The sequence below is a fragment of the Mustela erminea genome, chromosome 15 (assembly GCF_009829155.1).
Source record: "Mustela erminea isolate mMusErm1 chromosome 15, mMusErm1.Pri, whole genome shotgun sequence".
Classification (NCBI taxonomy): domain Eukaryota; kingdom Metazoa; phylum Chordata; class Mammalia; order Carnivora; family Mustelidae; genus Mustela; species Mustela erminea.
This window is the reverse complement of record NC_045628.1, coordinates 37002032-37024994: the sequence shown is the minus strand read 5'-3', so window position 1 is coordinate 37024994 and position 22963 is coordinate 37002032. Positions and strand designations below refer to the sequence as shown.

The 22963-nt window shown below is 35.6% G+C and overlaps 1 protein-coding gene across 1 annotated transcript in view; it reads right to left on the bottom strand.

The window, feature by feature from the left end:
• Window positions 1-22963, bottom strand: part of KLHL1 (kelch like family member 1) — a 396676-nt gene that overhangs the window by 147406 nt on the left and 226307 nt on the right. The window contains 1 exon segment of the mRNA XM_032315139.1: window positions 13951-14163. Within this exon segment, the coding sequence (XP_032171030.1) occupies window positions 13951-14163 (213 nt within the window).

Genomic DNA, 22963 nt, shown 5'->3' with positions numbered 1-22963 from the left:
TTTTTGCCACAGCTGCCACACAGTGATTTCACTGCCATCCAGTCAGCCATGGCTGCATCCTTTTTAAGGAGTTCTGGATCTCAGGTGGGGTGTGTCCTTGGGTGCTCTAACTCAGCCTTAAGATAGTAAGCAGTTGCTCCTTATACAGGCATACTTTACTTTATTATACTTTGTGTATATTGCGTTTGTTATAAATTAAAGATTTAGGACTTCACTGGAGGAAGTAACTGAGGATATGGGAGAAACAGAAAGAGAACTAGAATTAGAAATAGAGAATGAAGATGTGACTGTATTTCTGAAACCTCAGGATAAAATTTGAATGGGTGATGTGTTGCTTCTTACAAATGAGCAAAGAAAGTGATTTATTGAGATGAAATCTACTGGTGAATACTGTTAAAACAAAGAATTTAGAATATTAATTTATGAACTTCATTGATGAAGCAGTAGCAGGGTTTGTGAGGGTTGACTGTAATGTTGAAGAAAGTTCTACTGTTGGTAAAATGCTATCAGACAGCATTGCAGCATTGCTTGCTACAAAGAAATTATTAGTGAAAACAAAAGTCAGTCAATACAATAAACTTCATTGCTGTCTTTTTTGAGAAATTGCCATAGCCCCCCCCAGCCTTCAACAACTACCACAGTGATCAGTCAGCAGCCATCAACATAGAAGCAAGACACTCCACCATCAAAAAGATCTTGAGTCACTGTAAGTTCAGATGAAGGTTAGCATTTTTTAGCAATAAAGTATTTTTAAATTAAGGTACATACTTTTGGGGGCACCTGGGTAGCTCAGTGGGTTAAAGCCTCTTCCTTTGGCTCCAGTCATGATCCCAGGGTCCTGGGATTGAGTCCCACATCAGGTTCTCTGCTCAGCAGGGAGCCTGCTTCCCCCTCTCTCTCTCTGCCTGTCTTTCTGCCTACTCGTGATCTCTGTCTGTCGAATAAATAAATAAAATCTTTAAAAAAAGGTACATACTTTTTTTTAAAGACATAATGTTATTGCACACTTAGTGGACTACAGTGCAAAGTAAACAACTTTTATATGCACTGGGAAATCAAAAAATTTACTGTACTTACTTTATTAGTTGATCTTTACCTTATTGAGATGGTCTGGAACAAAAACCACAATATTTTTGAGGTATGCCTTGGAAACCTGCTATTTCTATATTTTTTGGAGTTTTTTTTAACTTCATACTTTCTAATTATTTCTTACTCCAAAACCTTCTTATAGTTATTGATTCTTTATACAAACTTTCCATTTTTAAAATTTCACTTGTGTTTTTGTTTCTCTTCATTGGCTTCTGGCTGATAAACCCAGTCACCTACTGGCAATTTTTTTGTTGTTGTTGTTGTTGTTCAGTTTTTCAGTTTTAAAGATTCTATGTATTTAAATTCCATTCTCCCCATATTTGCTTAGCTCTATTCTACAGACACTTATTTTATCAAAGTTAGCAATGACTTTCTTATTCTTAAGTTCAAAAGTCAATTATCGGGCATCATTCTATTTGACCTCTCAGCAGCATTTGATACAGCTGATCAGTAAGTCCTCTCTGATGGTTTACTCCCTGAACTCTCTGTACAGCAAGCTCTCTTGGCTTTTATTCTGTTGGGCTGTGTCTTGATTTCAGTTCTAGGTTCTTTCTTTTTATCTCTAATTTGATAAGGTTTCAATGCCCAGAACATCATTCTTCTTCATTCTCTTTCTGTATTTGTGTATACTGACTTCTTTGGTGATACCATATCACATCATGGCTTTAAATTATATCTATATGCCAACAGTTTCCTAATTTATATCTCCTGCCATACCTCCATGACACCTGAATGATGCATTCAACTGCCCACCCAACCTCTCCACTTAAAGACGTCAAAGAAATCTTTAAGTCAATGTTCCATAGTATCCTTCCTCAACTGGGACTCAAGCCAAAAAACCTGGAATCATCTCTGATTCCTCTCTTATCTCGTATTTCCCATCTAATTGACTGTACTTTAAAATATAATTAAAATGGAAACACTTCTCAGTGTCTTTATTGTTACTACCATATTACTGTTATTTGATTTCTCAAATATCTCACCTCTGCTACTGCTATCATCTTCTAACTGATTTCCATTTTCTACTCTTGTTACCCTGCAGTATACTCTCAACACAGCAACTAGAGATTCCATTTAATTGTGTACATCAGATCAAGCTCTCCTCTGCTCAAAACTCTGCAATGGCTTCCATTACACTCCGAGGAAGTACCAAATTCATTAAAATTGCTTACAAGCCATTCAATGGTTTATATCCTCACCTTCTCTAAATTTTTCCAACAACTTACCCCCTGGATCACTCTGCTTCACCCACACAGGCTTCCCTACTTTTCCTCAAAGAATAACAAGGAAAAATATTTTATAAAAATAGCAGTGTTGATAAGGGATGTAGGAACTTACATATTTGATCTATATCCTAAGTAAATAATATATCAAAATAACTTTATAATTGGATCAAGATAAATTTCCTCTACTATAGCTTTACCTATGAGATGTGCCCAAAGATTAAGAGTATTCTGCAGTCTAAAGATCCTACTTTAATCTCTAGATTTCATCTCTATAAACTTCAGTTACTAAAATATTAAAGTAGCTTTATGAGTTAATTGAGTTCCCTAAATCCTAAATTAAAATCACTGGAAATGGTTCAATGATTTAAGTAGCTTTTGCTTCATTACAAACATTCCACAATTTTTGTTGGTTCTCTTACAAATTATTATATCCTTTAATTTTATCATTGTTATATAAAATAGGCATGAATAAAAAATGAAATTCTTCTTTAATGTTTAATTGAGAAAAATAATTGTTTCTGCACTGTGTGGCCTCTTGGTAAATGTTATGTATATTATTTAATATGTGCAAAAATGCTTATGAACTAACTTAAGTTCAGGGTTTTTTTTTTCATGAAATGGACTTTGTTTTCTTATTTATTATGCTACCAGTGAAAATGGAACATTTTTTTCTTGTAGCTAAGTTATTTTTTAAACATTTCATTGAATTAGAGGAATTCTGATGAATTTATGTTCTATGAATATACCTAGTAAAACAAAGAGATGAGACAGTATATCCTGTTTACTTTGCCTTTCCATTGTCCATTCGATAAGGAATTTTAGTAAAGTCCAAATCAATGTGCTCTTTATTACTGTGTTCCTAGTAACCACTGTTAGCTCCATCATACCACACTATTGTAGGTTTCTCTCTCATTCCAGGTAAATCATATATCAGCAGGTGGTAAAATGAAGCTCAAATTCCTAAGACCTAGAATAAACCTTTCATTTGTTGATTTGACAAGCACTTTTTGAGTATCAATTATACCAAGAACTTTGTGGACAAGGACTTCAAGTCTGGTTTTCTGAAAATATAAAGAAATAGAAACAGACTAAAACCAAACAAGAAAATAGTAGGTGAATGTTAAGAACAGGACCTATTGGATGTGGCATATGATTAAGTAGAAAGAATAAGCCATGCCATGATAAAGGTGAACATATTCTAGACAGTAGAGGACCAGAGAAAGCATATGGTGGACAGTTCATCCGAGCAGGTAGGAATGTGTTATCAATGGCATTCTACAGAATCGTCAAGGTATAATAATACTAAAAGCAGACTGACCTTTAGCCATTTTATTATTGTCTTTAATTATCTATAAACAATGCCTCCCTTCCATTGCTTATACCTGAGAAGGCTATTCCTGTCACCACCATCCTCTTCCACTGGCAGGCCACTGATTCTAGTGCCCAGAACTGGCTAGTTCAAATATGCTATAGAAGAAATAAACCTAACTTGTGCAAGAAACAGAAAGAATATCACCGCACCTAGAGAATACTAAGTGCTGGGAGGCGATTAGGTCAGGGAATTAGTCATCAATTTCTGATACACACCTTGTAGGACAGGGATATAGGATTTTTTCTTAGGGTATAAATCTTAAGTTTGAAATTAATTCATTCATACTTCAAAAGTTCCATCTCCTTGCTAGTTAGAAATTATTGCTATAATTAAACATAAAACTTAATATAACAGGTAGGAGGCTATTCCAATAGTGCAGAAGAGAGATGGTGGTGGTTTTTTTTTTTTTTAAGATTTTATTTATTTATTTGACAGATCACAAGTAGGCAGAGAGGTAGGCAAAGAGAGAGGGGGAAGCTGGCTCCCTGCTGAGCAGAGAGCCTGATGTGGGGCTCGATCCAGGACCCTGGGATCATGAACTGATCTGAAGGCAGAGGCTTTAACCCACTGAGCCACCCAGGTGCCCCAGGTGGTGGGTCATTTTAGGATGGGACTGTAGAAAGGCTGAGAAAAAGAAAGAAAGGGGGAAAAAAAAAGAACAGATTTAAGGTCTAGTTTAGAATACAGCAAAAAGAACTTCCTCAGAAATTGAATATTAAATACAGTGCAATGTAGAGAATTAAAAGTGATTTTAGAATTTAGGTATGAACAACTAGATGGTTCATCATGTTATTTATGAAGAATGGGGGTTATGGAGGAAGTCTTGGGACTTTGAAATCTTTCATTTTGACCATGTGAAGTTTTGAATGACCATTGGATATCTAATTAGAGGTGTCAAACTGTTAACTGGGTATGTGTATCTATCTCTCAAGAAGAGGTTAGCTAAAGCTATAAATTTAGAAGTTATAATTGGCTATATAGTATTTAAAAGTATAGAAGAATGTTATTCTTTATGGAGAAAATATGGTGTCATAGGGCACTGCAATATATATCCAAGTAGAAAAAATTAGTAATGGCAATTGAGTAAGAGGGGCCAGATCAATTTTGTCAATTTCCTTACTTGGGAAGCCAAGTAAGATGCAAACAAATGAGGTGGGTAAAGATGGGAAGATGTGACAGCATGGAGGTTTTGGGTGATTTTGAAGAGTTCCAAGGACTGATTACAGTGGACTGAAGAGAGTGATGATTATTATTAAATATATTTATTAACTGTAAATAATAGCTACATGTTTTGCTAGAAATGGAAACAGAATTGGAACGGTTGGTAGGAATATGAGTTTTGTTTTACTATGTTTGGAACAATAAATCTTTGCAAGTTAATTAGAATGATCCAATATGGAACAAATTGGTAATATAATACATAGAAGGGTCACCAATGTAGAGAAATTCCAGTGGCAAGACTGATGGGATACAAACCACAAGCAGTGGGCTCAGCCCTTGACAAAAGCAGAGATACTACAGCACTGTGGCAAAAAGTAAAGGCTTTCAGATTAGGTTCCAACTTCTCTGCTCTCTTTACCGAAGACAGTAATGTTTTTGTATGTATGTATGTATGAGTTTGTGCTTGTGTGTGTCATTTTTCACATTATACCTCACTGACAAAAACTACTGAAGTAAAAAGCTTTTATATTTTCATAATGTAACTTGAACTGTGAATGTCATCATAATTTAAGTGATCATGAAACTAAATTGTATTAAAGAAAAATCTGTAAGATTTTAGAAACATGTACTATCTGTGCATTTCTGTTTTAAAGACGCTGTTTCTCAAGTTTTTTTTTTAGAGAAGAATAACATTATTCCACACTTTTAAAAGCTATTATAGTCTAGTTTTGTGAAGAAGGCTGTTTCTTTGATGATGCCTGGTGTCAACATTAATTAATCAGACAGCAAGCAGATCAGAGAGGAAGAAAAAGGACAAAAACAAATTAAAAAGTAACAAAGACCACTAATAGACTGTGTTAATGTTTGATTAATATTTGCCTTACTCAGTTGTAAGAGTTGAAAGTTTTTTTTGTTTATTTTTCTTTTGTAAAAATAAGATATATAATATACTAAATAGTGAACATTAGTACTGACAAACATGGAAAATAGTAGGATTTACCGATGCTTGCCGATATTTTGAGAAGTAAAACCAAACAAAACATAAATTACTCAGGAGTATAATCTACTCTGTAGATTTTACAGTGTGATTTATGAATGCTCTTCTTATATTGATTTGTTCTCTGTCGTTTTGGTTGCTTTTCATTAGTGTTTTTAGTTGTGACTATAGTTTTTATGGACAGAAGAGTCTATGTCACCGGTATCTGATCAACTATCACATTTTCAATGCAGTAAAAAATGTTGATAACCTCTCTCTTCTCGTGTTGCTGTTATTACATAAAGAATCTTTTGGGGTGCCTGGGTGGCTCAATGGGTTAAGCTCTGCCTTCGGCTCAGGTCATTATCTCGGGGTCCTGGGATCGAGTCCTGCATCGGGCTTTCTACTCGGAAGGGAGCCTGCTTCCTCCTCTCTCTCTCTCTGCCTACTTGTGATCTCTCTCTCGGTCAAATAAATAAACAAAATCTTAAAAAAAAAAAAGAATATTTTGGGATAAATTACAGCTTTGCATAAAAATAATTTATGCTTCAAACTAGAGGTAGTATCTGTTCCCTTAAGTTACAATATTGAGTTTCCTTGTTGTTTTATTCTTTTTTATTATTAAACTATATGCCTCTAAGCTTAGGAAATAATTTGTTATTCAATTGCAAATTTTTTCCTTTTACATTTTGATACAGATAATAAATGTTTATGCACATAAACACACACACTGTTACATATTTCTTTTAAGAGTCAGTAGGCATTCTGGTTTGCAAGATCTGAGAAATCTTTATCCTTGTCATCTCAAAAGAGATAATACCAATTTCAAGATAGGAAGCAAAGTTTATTTGTATATTTCTAACATTCTAAATAATCTCTATGATAAAACTGTATTTTCCTAAAGACCTTTTGGCTTGACTAGATATAGAATTGCATTCCCTTGTTTTTTTGAATAGCATGCTTCAACTTTCCAAACCAATCATTAGAAAAGAACCTACCAAATGTTAGATGGTCATGTGTCCTTTTAAAATATGTGTATAATAAATATATATTTATGTACATATTACAAGGATACATCTTGTAAAACCAGTTAAAACCATTGAAAATGATAGTTACATAATGTTTATTTATGTTTATATGTTTACATGTTTATTACATCTTTGTAAGAGAAAATAGAGAAAAATGAGTATATCAAATTGGTTAACTTACTTGTGTGTGTGTGTGTGTGTGTGTGTGTGTGTGTGTGTTTATATAATCACTCATTCTCTAAAATGAAATTTCCATATTTTTTTCCAGTTCTGTTGAAATTTTTAAACCTCTGGGTATTCAAGAAAAAACACAGAAACTATTATGAAAAATCCTATTCCTCACTTATTTAAAAAGATAATAAAAGTCATTCACTATTTCTTAGACTATAACTCAATTATATATTTCTTTCATTTTGCCTTTTCCTCTGGTCTTTTCTGCAGAAAAGCCAACTGAATTTATTTCATCATTAGCTGTTATATTTCAATACAAGATAAAATAGACATTTCACTTCTGAGTCATTTTATGTCTCTTCTTTTATTCTTTTCTGAAGCTCATTTTGTCTACCACTTGTCTCATCTGAAATCCATACTGTCCACCAAAATTTATATCCTCATATTTTTCTGCACCAAATTCCCATGATGCATACATTATAATAACATACATCATTATATAAATAATATATGATATAATAAAAAATATATAAATAATAATATATTATATATAATATACATATTATATACAATATATATTTTATCTATAATTTATATATAATATATAATTTATTTAATATAAATAATATATAAATAATAAAATATATAAATAGTAAATAATAAAGAGTATCAGAATGGATTTTTTTTCTTGTAAACTTAAGAAATAACTAAACACAGATACACATGATGGGTCTAGTAATGAAAAAAAAACCAGATATGAGAATGCAGATTATAATAAATGATTAACTGAAATCCACTTAAGTCAAGTTGGTCAACTGGCCGTGAGTATAAGACTGTTACTGTAATCTAGATTTATTCTTTGACAATAATTACTTTTTTAACATGTTTTCTTTGTTGATGAAATCTCCATCATTGTATTTATTTTTACTTTTTTTAAGCTCTGGAAATTGTTCTATGCATTTACTAAATAGAAACTAGAAGCTCACAGCTGTAAAACTACTTACAGTTATTTAGTTTAACTCTATCCTAGAAGAATTGTTTTTCTTTTATTGTTTTAAGCATCTCTAAATCTCATCGTTTTTACTCTTGTTCTGGTCAGTACTTGTTAGGTTTTGCTTGACAACATTATAAGCAGCTCACAAAAGGTCTTCCAGATACTGTTCTGTCACTTAACCCGAAACCCATCGTTTACTCCTACAGGAATTATCTTACAAAAACACAAGCCAAATTCTCTCAAGTGTCCTTCAAAAATTAGCGTATGTACTCTTTCCTTTTGAAAATAAATGCTTAGCTCACTAGAAAAATGAAGACTCTTCTCCTTTTAAATATTGTTAGTACTTTAAAATATAATATCACATTTTATATAACTATTAAATATTAAGGATATAAACACGTAAACATTATGTAAAGAAAGAGAGAGGGAGAGTGAGTGCATGCACACAAGCAATATATATTAGGGTCAAACCTATATATAATGGCTCCAGGATTAAGAAAAAAGTGTTTCCTGATCCTCATAATAGCTTTTCTTAAGGAATAGAAGATGCTTAGCCACTTTGAAAGTTCACATAAAAAGCTGGAAAATCTTAGATTTGATTAAACTCTTTTTTAGCTCTGGTGGGACATTGAGTTAAATCTGAAGAAGATACTGCTCTCATTGCCCTTCAGTGGAATAAGAACCACATTAATGTCAGATACATCAAGAGCGCAATCTGAGCACTACAACTTAATAGGAAGATGGCTACTGTGCTGATTCTCAATTTATTCATTTGTCCAATGAAAATAATAGTATTTACTACATAAGGATAATATAGAAATTAAATGAAATAAAGTATGCTTGGTATCTAAAGAAAGAAATAAAAAATTATTTCCTATTGCCCTATTCTTACTATGTCATTTTTTTTTTTACTGGAAGTTTCAAAATCTGGGTAGAAATATGTGGAAAATGCTTATAATAACATGTAATTCATTAGTACTAGTTAAGAAAGTGATAGCCGCTCTTATATACAGAATATTTTATGAAAAGAAAATGTATTTTACTCTTTCTTCCCTGCATGTCTAATTTGAAAGTACAAAGTTATTTTTTTTTAAAGATTTTATTTATTTATTTGACAGAGAGAAATCACAAGTAGTCGGAGAGGCAGGCAGAGAGAGAGAGGGAAGCAGGCTCCCTGCTGAGCAGAGAGCCCGATGCGGGACTCGATCCCAGGACCCTGAGATCATGACCTGAGCCGAAGGCAGCAGCTTAACCCACTGAGCTACCCAGGCGCCCCCAAAGTTATGTTTTTAATGCCCCTAAATTGAGAATAGACATATGCTGTACTTATGACTATTACATGCTGTAATAAGAACTAGCAAAAGAGTCTTTTGCTAGTTAGTTACACCAAAAAATTATATCTTATTTTCCTGAAGTTAATGAATATTGTTTCACTAAGTAAGATGAAGCAGCTGAGTCAATAAGAATTAAAACTCCATTTGTAATGTGTAGCCTAGTAACAAGTTAATAGGATGTACATGTCTGTTGTGATGGAATAGCATAGATGGATGTAGTGGTAAAAGCATCTCCCATTTTTTGGTGACAGAAGAGTAGGGGAAGAGTGTATGAAGGAAAGGCATAGCATGAAAAGATTGAACACTGGTCACATTCTTGGCCTCTTCAGTTATGTCTCTTAGCATTCATTCAAGATTTTTTTTTTTTTTTCCCCATGATGATTTTTGACTACTGGTTTAGCTTAAAGCTCCCCACTTTTCTTTTTGTTTAAATTCAATTAACCAATACATAATACATCATTAGCTTTTGGTATAGTGTTCAGTGATTCATTAGTTGCTTATAATAGCCAGTGTTCATCACATCACATGCCCTCCTTAATTCCCATCACCCAGTGACCACATTTCCCCACCCACCTCCCTTTCCACAATCCTCGGTTTGTTTCCTGGAGTCAAGAGTCTCTCATGATTTATCTCCCGCACTGATTTCTTCCCATTCAGTTTTCCCTCCCTTCCCCTATGAGTCTTTGAGCTATTTCTCACAATTCACATATGAGTGAAACCGTATGATAATTGTCTTTCTCTGACTGACTTATTTCACTTAGCATAATACCCTCCACTTCCATCCATGTTGACATAAATGGTAGATAGTCATCCTTTCTGATGGCTAATACTCCATTGTATATACAGACCATGTTTTCTTTATCCATTCATCTGTTGAAGGACATCTGAGCTCCCCCCACAGCTGGCTATCATTGACATTGCTGTATGAACATTGGGGTGCATGTGTCCCTTCTTTTTACTACATCTGTATCTTTGGGGTAAATACCTAGTAGTCCAGTCACTAGGTTGTAGGGTAGCTCTATTTTTATCTTCTTGAGGAACATTCACATTGTTTTCAAGAGCAGCCATACCAGCTTACATTCCCACCAACAGTGTAAGAGGGTTCCCCTTTCTTCACGTCCTTATCATCATTCATTTTTTCCTGTCTTGTCAATTTTAGCCATTCTAATTGGTGTAAGGTGGTATCTCATTGTGGTTTTGATTTGTATTTCCCTGATGGTTAGTGATGTGGAGTGTTTTTCATGTGTCTGTTGGCCATTTGTATGTCTTTTCTTGGGAAGTGTCTATTCAAGTCTGCCCATTTCTTTCTTTTTTTTTTTTAATTTATTTTCAGCATCACAGTATTCATTATTTTTTTCACCACACCCAGTGCTCCATGCAATCCGTGCCTTCTATACTACCCACCACCTGTTACCCCATTTCTTAACTGGAATATCTGTTATTGTGTGTTGAGTCTGATAAGTCCTTTATAGATCTTGAATAGCAGCCCTTTATCTGTTTGTCATTTGTCATTTGCAAGTATCTTCTCCCATTCTGTAGGTTTCCTCTTAGTTTTATTGACTGTTTCCTTTGCCATGAGAAGATTTTTATCTTGATGAAGTCACAATAGTTCATTTCTTCTTATGTTTCCCTTGCCTTTAGAGATGTGTCCTGCAAGAAGTTGCTGAGGCCAAGGTTGAAGAGGTTACTGCCTGTGTTGTCCTCTAGGATTTTGATGGATTCCTGTCTCACATTGAGGTCTTTCATCCATTTTGAATTTATCTTTATGTATGGTGTAGGAGAATGGTCCAGTTTCAGTCTTCTGCATATGGCTGTCCAATTTTCCCAGCACCATTTATTGAAGAGACCATCTTTCTTTCCATTGGATAGACTTTCCTGCTTTGTCAAAGTTTAGTTGATCATAGAGTTGAGGGTCCATTTCTGAAGTCTCTGTTCTTTTCCATTGGACTATGTGTCTGTTTTTGTGCTAGTACCATACTATCTTGATGATCATAGCTTTGTAATATAGCTTGAAGTCAGGCATTGTGACTTCCCCTGGCTTTTTGGGATCTTTTCTGGTTCCATACAAATTTTAGGATTGTTTGTTCCAACTCTGAAAAATGTTGATGTTATTTTGATAGGGATTGCATTGAATAGGTAGATTTCTTTAGGCACTATACACATTGCGTTTATTTTTTATTTATTTTATTTTTTAAAAACTTATTTACTTATTTATTTGACAGACAGAGACACAGCGAGAGAGGGAACACAAGCAGAGGGAGTGAGAGAGGTAGAAGCAGCCCTCTTCGCTGAACAGGAAGCCCAATTCAGGGCTTGATCCCAGGACCCTAGGATCATGACCTGAGCTGAAGGCAGATGCCCAACAACTGAGCCACCCAGGTGCCCAGAATACATATTTTTAACAATGTTTATTCTTCCAATCCATGAGCATGGAATGTTTTTCCAACTCTTTGTGTCTTCTTCAATTTTTCATAAGTGTTCTGTTGTTTCTAGAGTACAGATCCTTTACCTCTTTGATTAGGTTTATTCCTAGGTATCTTATGGTTTTTGGTGCAATTGTGAATGGGATTGATTCCTTAATTTCTCTTTCTTCAGTCATGTTGTTAGTGCATTGTTAGTGTACAGAAATGCAACTGACTTCTGTGCATTGATTTTCTATACTGCCACATTGCTGAATTGTTGCATGAGTTCTAGAAATTGTGGGGTGAAGTCCTAGCCTCAGCAATCAGACAACAAAAAGAAATAAAAGGCATTCAATTTGTCAAAGAAGTCAAACTCTTACTCTCTGCAGATGACATAGTACTTTCTGTGGAAAACCCAAAAGCTCCCCACGTTTCAACAAAGAGTTGGAGTGGGTAGGCAGTAGTCTAAGGTACCAATTGCCACAGCATCTATGAGTGGTTAATGGCTTTCTACCTGTTATTAGCTAATAGTGTTCACTGGCCATTTCTATCCTGGGAGAAAATCCCCAGGATAGAAAATCCCCAGGATATCCTTACTCTCTAAGGATACCTGGCATTAAAACCTGGGATGGAAGATTTGGAAAAATTCAGGGCTTAGATTCACAATTTATTCTTTGTTTCATTACCTAAATGCATTTCTCCTCCTTTTTAAGATCCTAGTGTTAAGATAAGCTCATATAATTTGCTTAAGCAGGAGTTCCATAAAATTTTCTCCTCTGTTTTTACTGCTTTATTCATTTCAGCAGCCAAGTGAAACAGAATTATTCCTTTATTTATAAAACTTCATTTGTTTTCCCAATTTTGGTAGTTTTTTTTTTTTTTTTTTTACTTTCCAATCTTAATATATGACCATAATTTTCACTTCACTTATTAACGTGCCCTTGTCTGTCATTCTTTCCCAATGTCATAATTCTCTATCTAACACTCTTAGTAATATATGGATTAGTGAAAGTGTTGATGGAAGTATGGAGCCAAATGATGAATCAGGTGAATACTAGAGGTCCCTCACATCCCCCAGACAAAGTGTATATACAATTTTACCTACCATTTCTGAGGTAGGAATAGCCTTCAGGCTTATTTCTAGATGATCTTAGAAGGCAGAAACCCCAGATTAACATTGCTGTGCATAGACAATTTTGCAACATCACAACTTACAGACATAATGAATCAGAGAAAAATAGTTACTCTTATTCTTACAAGCTGAATGAACTTCTTACCAGTTCACCAGTCCTACATAATTCATCAGTAAAATGAGGTGGTTGGTACACTTGGTGTCTGGATTCTCTTTAGCTTCAGTTATTAAAGATTCCATAATTCCAACTGCTAAATGCTTTAACTCCATAACTGTGTATGATTCAGTAATATGTCTTATCTGTTTATTGAGGGTTGAAATCCTATGTATTGAGTGTTAAAATGTAACCCAAGGATGTGTTTTCATCAGAGAATGATTGTATTATTGCATCATAAGATATAAAGGTAGAAATGGAGGGATAGATAGATAAACAGATTATGATAGATAGATAAATGATAGATAGATAGATGATAAATCCATTGATTTCCAAAATGGGGAAGCAGGGAATTAATTATAATGTTTTAAAAATCTTCTAGATACTGTAATGAGATTAAGTACTTAACATGTATTGTCTCATCTGATCCTCACAAAAGTTTTGTGTGGTAGTACAATTTCATTTTATGGTTAGAGAAATTCAGTGGCATTCGCATAGTCATATGAGCATGAGTCAATATATGGCAGAGATGAGCTTCAGACCCATCACCCATCATTTTCCATCACCAAATTTTCCTAAAAAGAGTATTGGATTAGAAGAAAAACCAAAAATGTGAAAAGGAAAAATAAATGGCTTATGATACCACTTTTTTATAAAGAATTAAACAATTATAAGAAAATGGTAATGGAGAGGCATAAAACTTAGGGACTTTCTACTTTCAAGTCAGTGTGCCTGTGCATGTGTGTATACCATAATATGTATCAATTGAACGTTACTATTTTACCAAATGCTTTATGGGTATTATTATTTTTATTTTAAATTATTGTTAGTTTTATTTACATTTGATGTTACTTTTAATATAGGATTTTTCAATACAGAGTAGCTGTTAACACAGCATCCCATGCAATTACCTGTGGTGGAAGCAGTGGCAGTCTTATAAAGGCAAGAAGCATACTCAAGTCATTGCATCGCCTCTGCATATCATACTTGACCCACATCATTAATGCATGGAAGATAGTTTCTTCATCAGGAACATTTACATCATCGCTGGCCAGGAGTTTATGGAGCTCCTCAGCTGGAAGCAGTAAAAACTCTTGATTTCTCATAACTTCCATTATGTTTTCCTGCAGGGAGAAAACATCTTGGCATAAATTTGGCTTCACTTTGATTTAGCTGGGAAAGCATCTCAGAAAGAAATGAGAAAAGTCGTCAATAACCTTTGTTCTCATTAGAACATAATCCTTGAGACTTAATCCTTCAGAAACCAGAAGCTGTTAAAATGAAAGCATTGTAATTGTAATTGAAGTGTAAATGTATCAGAGACAGCACAGATCTTGTAATAACTGGAGGATTATAACGTTGAGCTTTATGATGCAGGCAGAATGTACTCAGTGATTAAATGTTCAAGTTTCAAGTGGACTGCTACGTAAGATTTGGTGACTGTGAAGAGAATAGAATTCCAAAATTTTTAAAGCTAGACTACGTATACATGAATCCTACAAGAAAGTAGGAACGAAATTACATAGGGAGTAAGTAACACTATAAGATGCATCATTGTTTATTTAGAAGGGAAAAAAACAGAACAGATAGACCTTAGAAGTCCCAAAAGCATATATGTTCCACCCTTTTATTACCTCTCATACGTCCCTCCTCTCATGACAGTTTCTCTGGCTTAATTTAGATCCCCACTTATTTTCTTCCAGATTGCTGCCATAACCTTCTAATTACTCTGCCTGACTCTATTCTTAGCCTGTTTACTATATTCTCTATAATCATGCTGAAATGATAGTTCTACAACATAAATTTCAGCGCATTCCTCTGAAGTTTTTGCTTGGTTTCGTTTGGTCTCCTTTTGTCTTTTGGTTCAGATCTCTTGGTTAAGTACACTAATTCATCATGATCTGACCTCTTCCTTAGTTGAAGACCACAGTTCTTAACTTTTCTTGTGTTCTTGTCACCATTACTTTTTCAGTTTGCCATCCTGTTTAACATGTCCCCCCTCACTCATCTGTTGCTTAAAATAACTTAAAAAAAAAAAAGATTTTATTTATGTATTTGACAGAGAGGGAGACAGGGAGAGAGGGAACACAAGCGGTGGGGAGGTGGGCACTGCTGGTGAGAGAGGGAGAAGCAGGTTTCCCGCTGAGCAGGGAGCCCAATGTGGGGCTCAATTCCAGGACCATGGGATCATGACCCCAGCCAAAGGAAGACACTTAACAACTGAGCCACCCAGGTGCCCCCAAAATGACTTTTATGCACTTTGTTTTCCTAATTTCTGCCATTTTCCAAGATTCAATTCAAAAGCTACTTGTTACAGATGGAACTCGAGCCCTGTTTACTCATTTTGGATCTGGCTACCCCACCCACCATGTGTGCACAGTGCATGGTACTTAGTATCTCTGAGACAGCAGTTACCAAACTGTGGCCTCATCTTCAGCACCCTTAGGGGTGTTATCACCAACTTTAAGCTTCTTGAGACAAATTCACCTTGACAATTAACCTTGCATATCTAGATCCTGGCACATAGCAGGTGAACAGTACGTATTTATTGAATAGATGTGTTGGTGATCTTTGAGGAGAAAAAAATAATTGGAAATAGTACACAACAGTGAAGCACTTTTCAAACACAATTTTAAAACGACTTGTCAAAGACCTTCTCAAAGACCTTCTTACATGCTAGCAGAGAGGCTTTGGTGGCAGATATTGTGCCTCTAAGTGGTTAGAGAAGACAGTGATCTGACTGGCTGCCTCTTTTGTTCCACCTCCTCCCAGGTCTCAATTCCAAGGAAGACAGAGGTAAGGTTTCTCAGATCATAGTTTTAAAGGCACAGTTGTGGTAGAAATCCCAATACAGGCCTATTGTAGGAAAAAAACCTGAAACAGATGGGACTAGATTTCTTTCCCAGAAGGCATGATGACTACGCTACTAAGCTAACCCTGGGTAGAAGATTCAGCCAGTGGCTGTTAATCTCTATGTCAGAGCAGATCCAAACCTATTTTCTAAAAGAGACCTAACCCACTCTTTGAGTATATCCCTGGAACTGAACCCAAGGCTTGAGGTGCTTTCAGCTGTCACAAAAGAATGTCTACTTTTACTTTTGTTCTGGTCCTTTGTTCTATTTAATTACATTTGATTGACATCATAGAATAGCTGATTTCCTGGAAATTTTTATCCCCTGTGTTTCCTCTGTGCCTAATACAAGTACTATGCAAATTATAGCTGTCCAATATCTATTTAGTGAATTAACCGATTGAGTGTTCTGAGATGTGGAGCCACCAAGTTTGTCTAAAGGACTCTAGTAAGACAAAGATGTTTCTCAAGAATCTTTGAAAGATTTCTTTCCTATCCGGTTTTCCAGTTACTGAAAAATCTATGCCTCTATTAAAGCGCACACAGAATTGAAGAGCTAAAGCATAGTATGGGGTACCATAAAAAAAATCAGGTCTATGAAACTCTTAGTGGTGTCTATCAGAGATATTGTTTAAGGCATATTTCATTATATTTTACAGTTGCCTCTTTATGATGACCCTTGGGAGAAATTTCTTGCAGGTTTTAGTAGCAAGAATAATTGCACTTCTCCTGAGTAAATTGGTTTGCATTTATCATGGATATTGTAAATTATGAAATTGATCAGATTTCTCTTTTTTTTTGGCCTCTAGAAAACTTAACATTAAATTGAAATCTATCTGTTAGGAAGGCTATAGTCTTTTATAGTTTGATTTCTTTTTCAGAAACCTCCAATAATAGTTTCATTTAATATCACTACAGCAGATTATATATTTTTCCTTTATTCCTGCATCTGATTTAGGATGTATTCTTATAATTTTATATCTTTGCTAGCCATACTACATTTTTGGGAATAAGTCACATGGTTTGGAAAAATGGCTATAAATAAACTGGACATTAGGAGCTAATATCAGATATTACTGAATCTCTCATACTGTTTCATATATTATGCTGTTTATTATTTTTTCTGTATGTACTTTAGAGTTCTAAAGTTCTCTTTGCTCTTTTTTGTTTTCTCCATCAGTTCTCCTTTTCATGATACCCTGCCTAACATTTTTCCATTTTCTGCAACCTAGCTTCTGGAAATTGTTTTAATTTCATTATGTTTGATTCACTAAAGAAAAAATATAAATTCACATGAGTTTCCTTAACCCTGATTGTGCACCTCAGAGAACTCTTTGTGTGAGAACAAGTAGGGAGAGGCATCAAAATTCCTTGGCCTATTACCTTTTGTACAATAACTTTACTTTAAATTTATTCAATAACTCATTCTATATAGATTTCCCGAACACCTAACATATGGGCCTGGATAATTGTAGTGAGGAGAACAAAATGGATTTGCATCAAAAGCTTACCATACATAGGACACCTATAAAATGTGCAGTGCTTAGAAAATGACTTGTCAAGTCTAGAAAAGACAGTTTTTCAAATGGACCTAGAATATTAGGTAGGAGAGTAAATTAGAAAACAGGAAATGGAAAGATACAGTATTACAACTAGGGAAAAGCATATAAGCAAAGACATAATAACAGGTAATATAGTATAAAGTGCCATATTTGGTATGTCAGTTTGATTAAGAATGAGCACAGAAAAATTGTGAGAAATAATATTGACAGGGTGATTTAGACCATATAATGGAATAAATTTATTCTAAAACTTTGACAGTCTTTCCATTAAATGGGAATATATCTATACATATATCTTTTATACATAGATTGAAATATTTATTACAAAGGAAAATTTTAGCAACGAATTTAAGTTGCCACTACCTAAGACACAGACAATCTTTATTAATTACAACAAGATTCAATTCTACTATCTATTTTTTCTACTTCATAATACTTTAAATAATTCTGCTATCTAAAAAATTTTACAATTGTATTGTTGTCTTCCTCTTATCTTATTATTGGTAATATATCAATAATTTGAAATTCCAATAGAAGCTCATTTTTCTATGTCATTTTGAAAATTAGCTAACAGAGGGAGGAGTCAAGATGGCGGAGAAGTAGCAGGCTGAGATTGCTTCAGCTAGCCGGAGATCAGCTAGATAGCTTATCTAAAAGATTGCAAACACCTGAAAATCCATCGGCAGATCGAAGAGAAGAAGAACAGCAATTCTGGAAACAGAAAAACAACCACTTTCTGAAAGGTAGGACCGGCGGAGAAGTGAATCCAAAGCGACGGGAAGATAGACCCCGGGGGGAGGGGCTGGCTCCCAGCAAGCGACGGAGCAACGGTGCACAAAATCAGGACTTTTAAAAGTCTGTTCCGCTGAGGGACATTGCTCCAGAGGCTAAACCGGGGCGAAGCCCACGCGGGTTCAGCGTGGCCTCAGGTCCCGCAGGGTCACAGAAGGATCGGGGGTGTCTGAGTGTCGCAGACCTTGCGGGTATTGGAACGGGAAAGCCGGCTACAGAGACAGAGCCGACAGTAAGCTCACAGCTCGGTGTTACCTTGAACCGGTCGCAGGCTCAGTGAGCTCGGAGCGTGGCTGGAGGTCAGGCAGACGGGAGTAACTGGGCGCTGTTCTCTGAGGGCGCACTGAGGAGTGGGGCCCTGGGCTCTCGGCTCCTCCGGGCCAGAGACCAGGAGGCCGCCATTTGTATTCCCGTTCTCCGGAACTCTACGGAAAGCGCTCAGGGAACAAAAGCTCCTGAAAGCAAACCCGAGCGGATTACTCACCCCGGCCCCTGGTAAGGGCGGTGTAATTCCGCCTGGGGCAAAGACACTTGAGAATCACTACAACAGGCCCCTCCCCCAGAAGATCAACAAGAAATCCAGCCGAGACCAAGTTCACCTACCAAGGAGTGTGGTTTCAATACCAAGGAGAGCAGCAGAATTCCAGAGGAGGAGAAAGCCAAGCACGGAACTCATGACTTTTTCCCTGTGATTTTTTTTTTAGTCTTGCAGTTAATTTGATTTTTTTTCTTTTTCATTTTTTGTTTTTTTTTTTTTTCTCTCGCCTTCGGGTAATTTTTTTTTTTTTTAACTGTTACCTTTTTCTTTTTTTAACAATTTTTTACTAGTTTATCTAATATATATATTTTTCCTTTTTTACATTTTTCTTAGGTGTTTTCTTTTTTTTAATTCTTTTCTTTTCTTTTTTTTTTTCTCTTTTTCTTTTTTCTTTTTTTTTTTCTTTCTTCCTTTTTGAACCTCTTTTTATCCCCTTTCTCCCCCCTCACGATTTTGGATCTCTTCTAATTTGGTTAAAGCATATTTTCCTAGGGTTGTTGCCACCCTTTTAGTATTTTACTTGCCCCTTCATATACTCTTATCAGGACAAAATGACAAGACGGAAAAATTCAACACAAAAAAAAGAACAAGAGGCAGTACCGAAGGCTAGGGACCTAATCAATACAGACATTGGTAATATATCAGATCTAGAGTTCAGAATGACAATTCTCAAGGTTCTAGCCGGGCTCGAAAAAGGCATGGAAGATATTAGAGAAACCCTCTCGAGAGATATAAAAGCCCTTTCTGTAGAAATAAAAGAACTAAAATCTAACCAAGTTGAAATAAAAAAAGCTATTAATGAGGTGCAATCAAAAATGGAGGCTCTCACTGCTAGGATAAATGAGGCAGAAGAAAGAATTAGTGATATAGAAGACCAAATGACAGAGAATAAAGAAGCTGAGCAAAAGAGGGACAAACAGCTACTGGACCACGAGGGGAGAATTCGAGAGATGAGTGACACCATAAGACGAAACAACATTAGAATAATTGGGATTCCAGAAGAAGAAGAAAGAGAGAGGGGAGCAGAAGGTATACTGGAGAGAATTATTGGGGAGAATTTCCCCAATATGGCAAAGGGAACGAGCATCAAAATTCAGGAGGTTCAGAGAACGCCCCTCAAAATCAGTAAGAATAGGTCCACACCCCGTCACCTAATAGTAAAATTTACAAGTCTCAGTGACAAAGAGAAAATCCTGAAAGCAGCCCGGGAAAAGAAGTCTGTAACATACAATGGTAAAAATATTAGATTGGCAGCTGACTTATCCACAGAGACCTGGCAGGCCAGAAAGAGCTGGCAAATATTTTCAGAGCACTAAACGAGAAAAACATGCAGCCAAGAATACTATATCCAGCTAGGCTATCATTTAAAATAGAAGGAGAGATTAAAAGCTTCCAGGACAAACAACAACTGAAAGAATTTTCAAACACCAAACCAGCTCTACAGGAAATATTGAAAGGGGTCCTCTAAGCAAAGAGAGAGCCTACAAGTGGTAGATCAGAAAGGAACAGAGACCATATACAGTAACAGTCACCTTAAAGGCAATACAATGGCACTAAATTCATATCTCTCAATAGTTACCCTGAATGTTAATGGGCTAAATGCCCCTGTCAAAAGACACAGGGTATCAGAATGGATAAAAAAACAAAACCCATTTATATGTTGTCTCCAAGAAACTCATTTTAAACCCGAAGACACCTCCAGATTTAAAGTGAGGGGGGTGGAAAAGAATTTACCATGCTAATGGACATCAGAAGAAGCAGGAGTGGCAATCCTTATATCAGATCAATTAGATTTTAAGCCAAAGACTATAATAAGAGATGAGGAAGGACACTATATCATACTCAAAGGGTCTGTCCAACAAGAAGATATAACAATTTTAAATATCTATGCCCCCAACGTGGGAGCAGCCAACTATATAAACCAATTAATAACAAAATCAAAGAAACACATCAACAATAATACAATAATAGTAGGGGACTTTAACACTCCCCTCACTGAAATGGACAGATCATCCAAGCAAAAGATCAGCAAGGAAATAAAGGCCTTAAACGACACACTGGACCAGATGGACATCACAGATATATTCAGAACATTTCATCCCAAAGCAACAGAATACACATTCTTCTCTAGTGCACATGGAACATTCTCCAGAATAGATCACATCCTTGGTCCTAAATCAGGACTCAACCGGTATCAAAAGATTGGGATCATTCCCTGCATATTTTCAGACCACAATGCTCTAAAGCTAGAACTCAACCACAAAAGGAAGTTTGGAAAGAACCCAAATACATGGAGACTAAACAGCATCCTTCTAAAGAATGAATGGGTCAACCGGGAAATTAAAGAAGAATTGAAAAAAATCATGGAAACAAATGATAATGAAAATACAACGGTTCAAAATCTGTGGGACACAACAAAGGCAGTCCTGAGAGGAAAATATATAGTGGTACAAACCTTTCTCAAGAAACAAGAAAGGTCTCAGGTACACAACCTAACCCTACACCTAAAGGAGCTGGAAAAAGAACAAGAAAGAAATCCTAAGCCCAGCAGGAGAAGAGAAATCATAAAGATCAGAGCAGAAATCAATGAAATAGAAACCAAAAAAACAATAGAACAAATCAACGAAACTAGGAGCTGGTTCTTTGAAAGAATTAATAAAATTGATAAACCCCTGGCCCGACTTATCAAAAAGAAAAGAGAAAGGACCCAAATAAATAAAATCATGAATGAAAGAGGAGAGATCACAACTAACACCAAAGAAATACAAACTATTATAAGAACATACTATGAGCAACTCTACGCCAATAAATTTGACAATCTGGAAGAAATGGATGCATTCCTAGAAACATATAAACTACCACAACTGAACCAGGAAGAAATAGAAAGCCTGAACAGACCCATAACCAGTAAGGAGATTGAAACAGTCATTAAAAATCTCCAAACAAACAAAAGCCCAGGGCCAGATGGCTTCCCGGGGGAATTCTACCAAACATTTAAAGAAGAACTAATTCCTATTTTCCTGAAACTGTTCCAAAAAATAGAAATGGAAGGAAAACTTCCAAACTCATTTTATGAGGCCAGCATCACCTTGATCCCAAAACCAGACAAGGATCCCACCAAAAAAGAGAGCTATAGACCGATATCCTTGATGAACACAGATGCGAAAATACTCAACAAAATACTAGCCAATAGGATTCAACAGTACATTAAAAAGATTATTCACCACGACCAAGTGGGATTTATTCCAGGGCTACAAGGTTGGTTCAACATCCGCAAATCAGTCAATGTGATACAACACATCAATAAAAGAAAGAACAAGAACCATATGATACTCTCAATAGATGCTGAAAAAGCATTTGACAAAGTACAGCATCCCTTCCTGATCAAAACTCTTCAAAGTGTAGGGATAGAGGGCACATACCTCAATATCATCAAAGCCATCTATGAAAAACCCACCGCAAATATCATTCTCAATGGAGAAAAACTGAAAGCTTTTCCGCTAAGGTCAGGAACACGGCAGGGATGTCCATTATCACCACTGCTATTCAACATAGTACTAGAGGTCCTAGCCTCAGCAATCAGACAACAAAAGGAAATTAAAGGCATCCAAATCGGCAAAGAAGAAGTCAAATTATCACTCTTCGCAGATGATATGATACTATATGTGGAAAACCCAAAAGACTCCACTCCAAAACTGCTAGAACTTATACAGGAATTCAGTAAAGTGTCAGGATATAAAATCAATGCACAGAAATCAGTTGCATTTCTCTACACCAACAGCAAGACAGAAGAAAGAGAAATTAAGGAGTCAATCCCATTTACAATTGCACCCAAAACCATAAGATACCTAGGAATAAACCTAACCAAAGAGACACAGAATCTATACTCAGAAAACTATAAAGTACTCATGAAAGAAATTGAGGAAGACACAAAGAAATGGAAAAATGTTCCATGCTCCTGGATTGGAAGAATAAATATTGTGAAAATGTCTATGCTACCTAAAGCAATCTACACATTTAATGCAATTCCTATCAAAGTACCATCCATCTTTTTCAAAGAAATGGAACAAATAATTCTAAAATTTATATGGAACCAGAAAAGACCTCGAATAGCCAAAGGGATATTGAAAAAGAAAGTCAACGTTGGTGGCATCACAATTCCGGATTTCAAGCTCTATTAC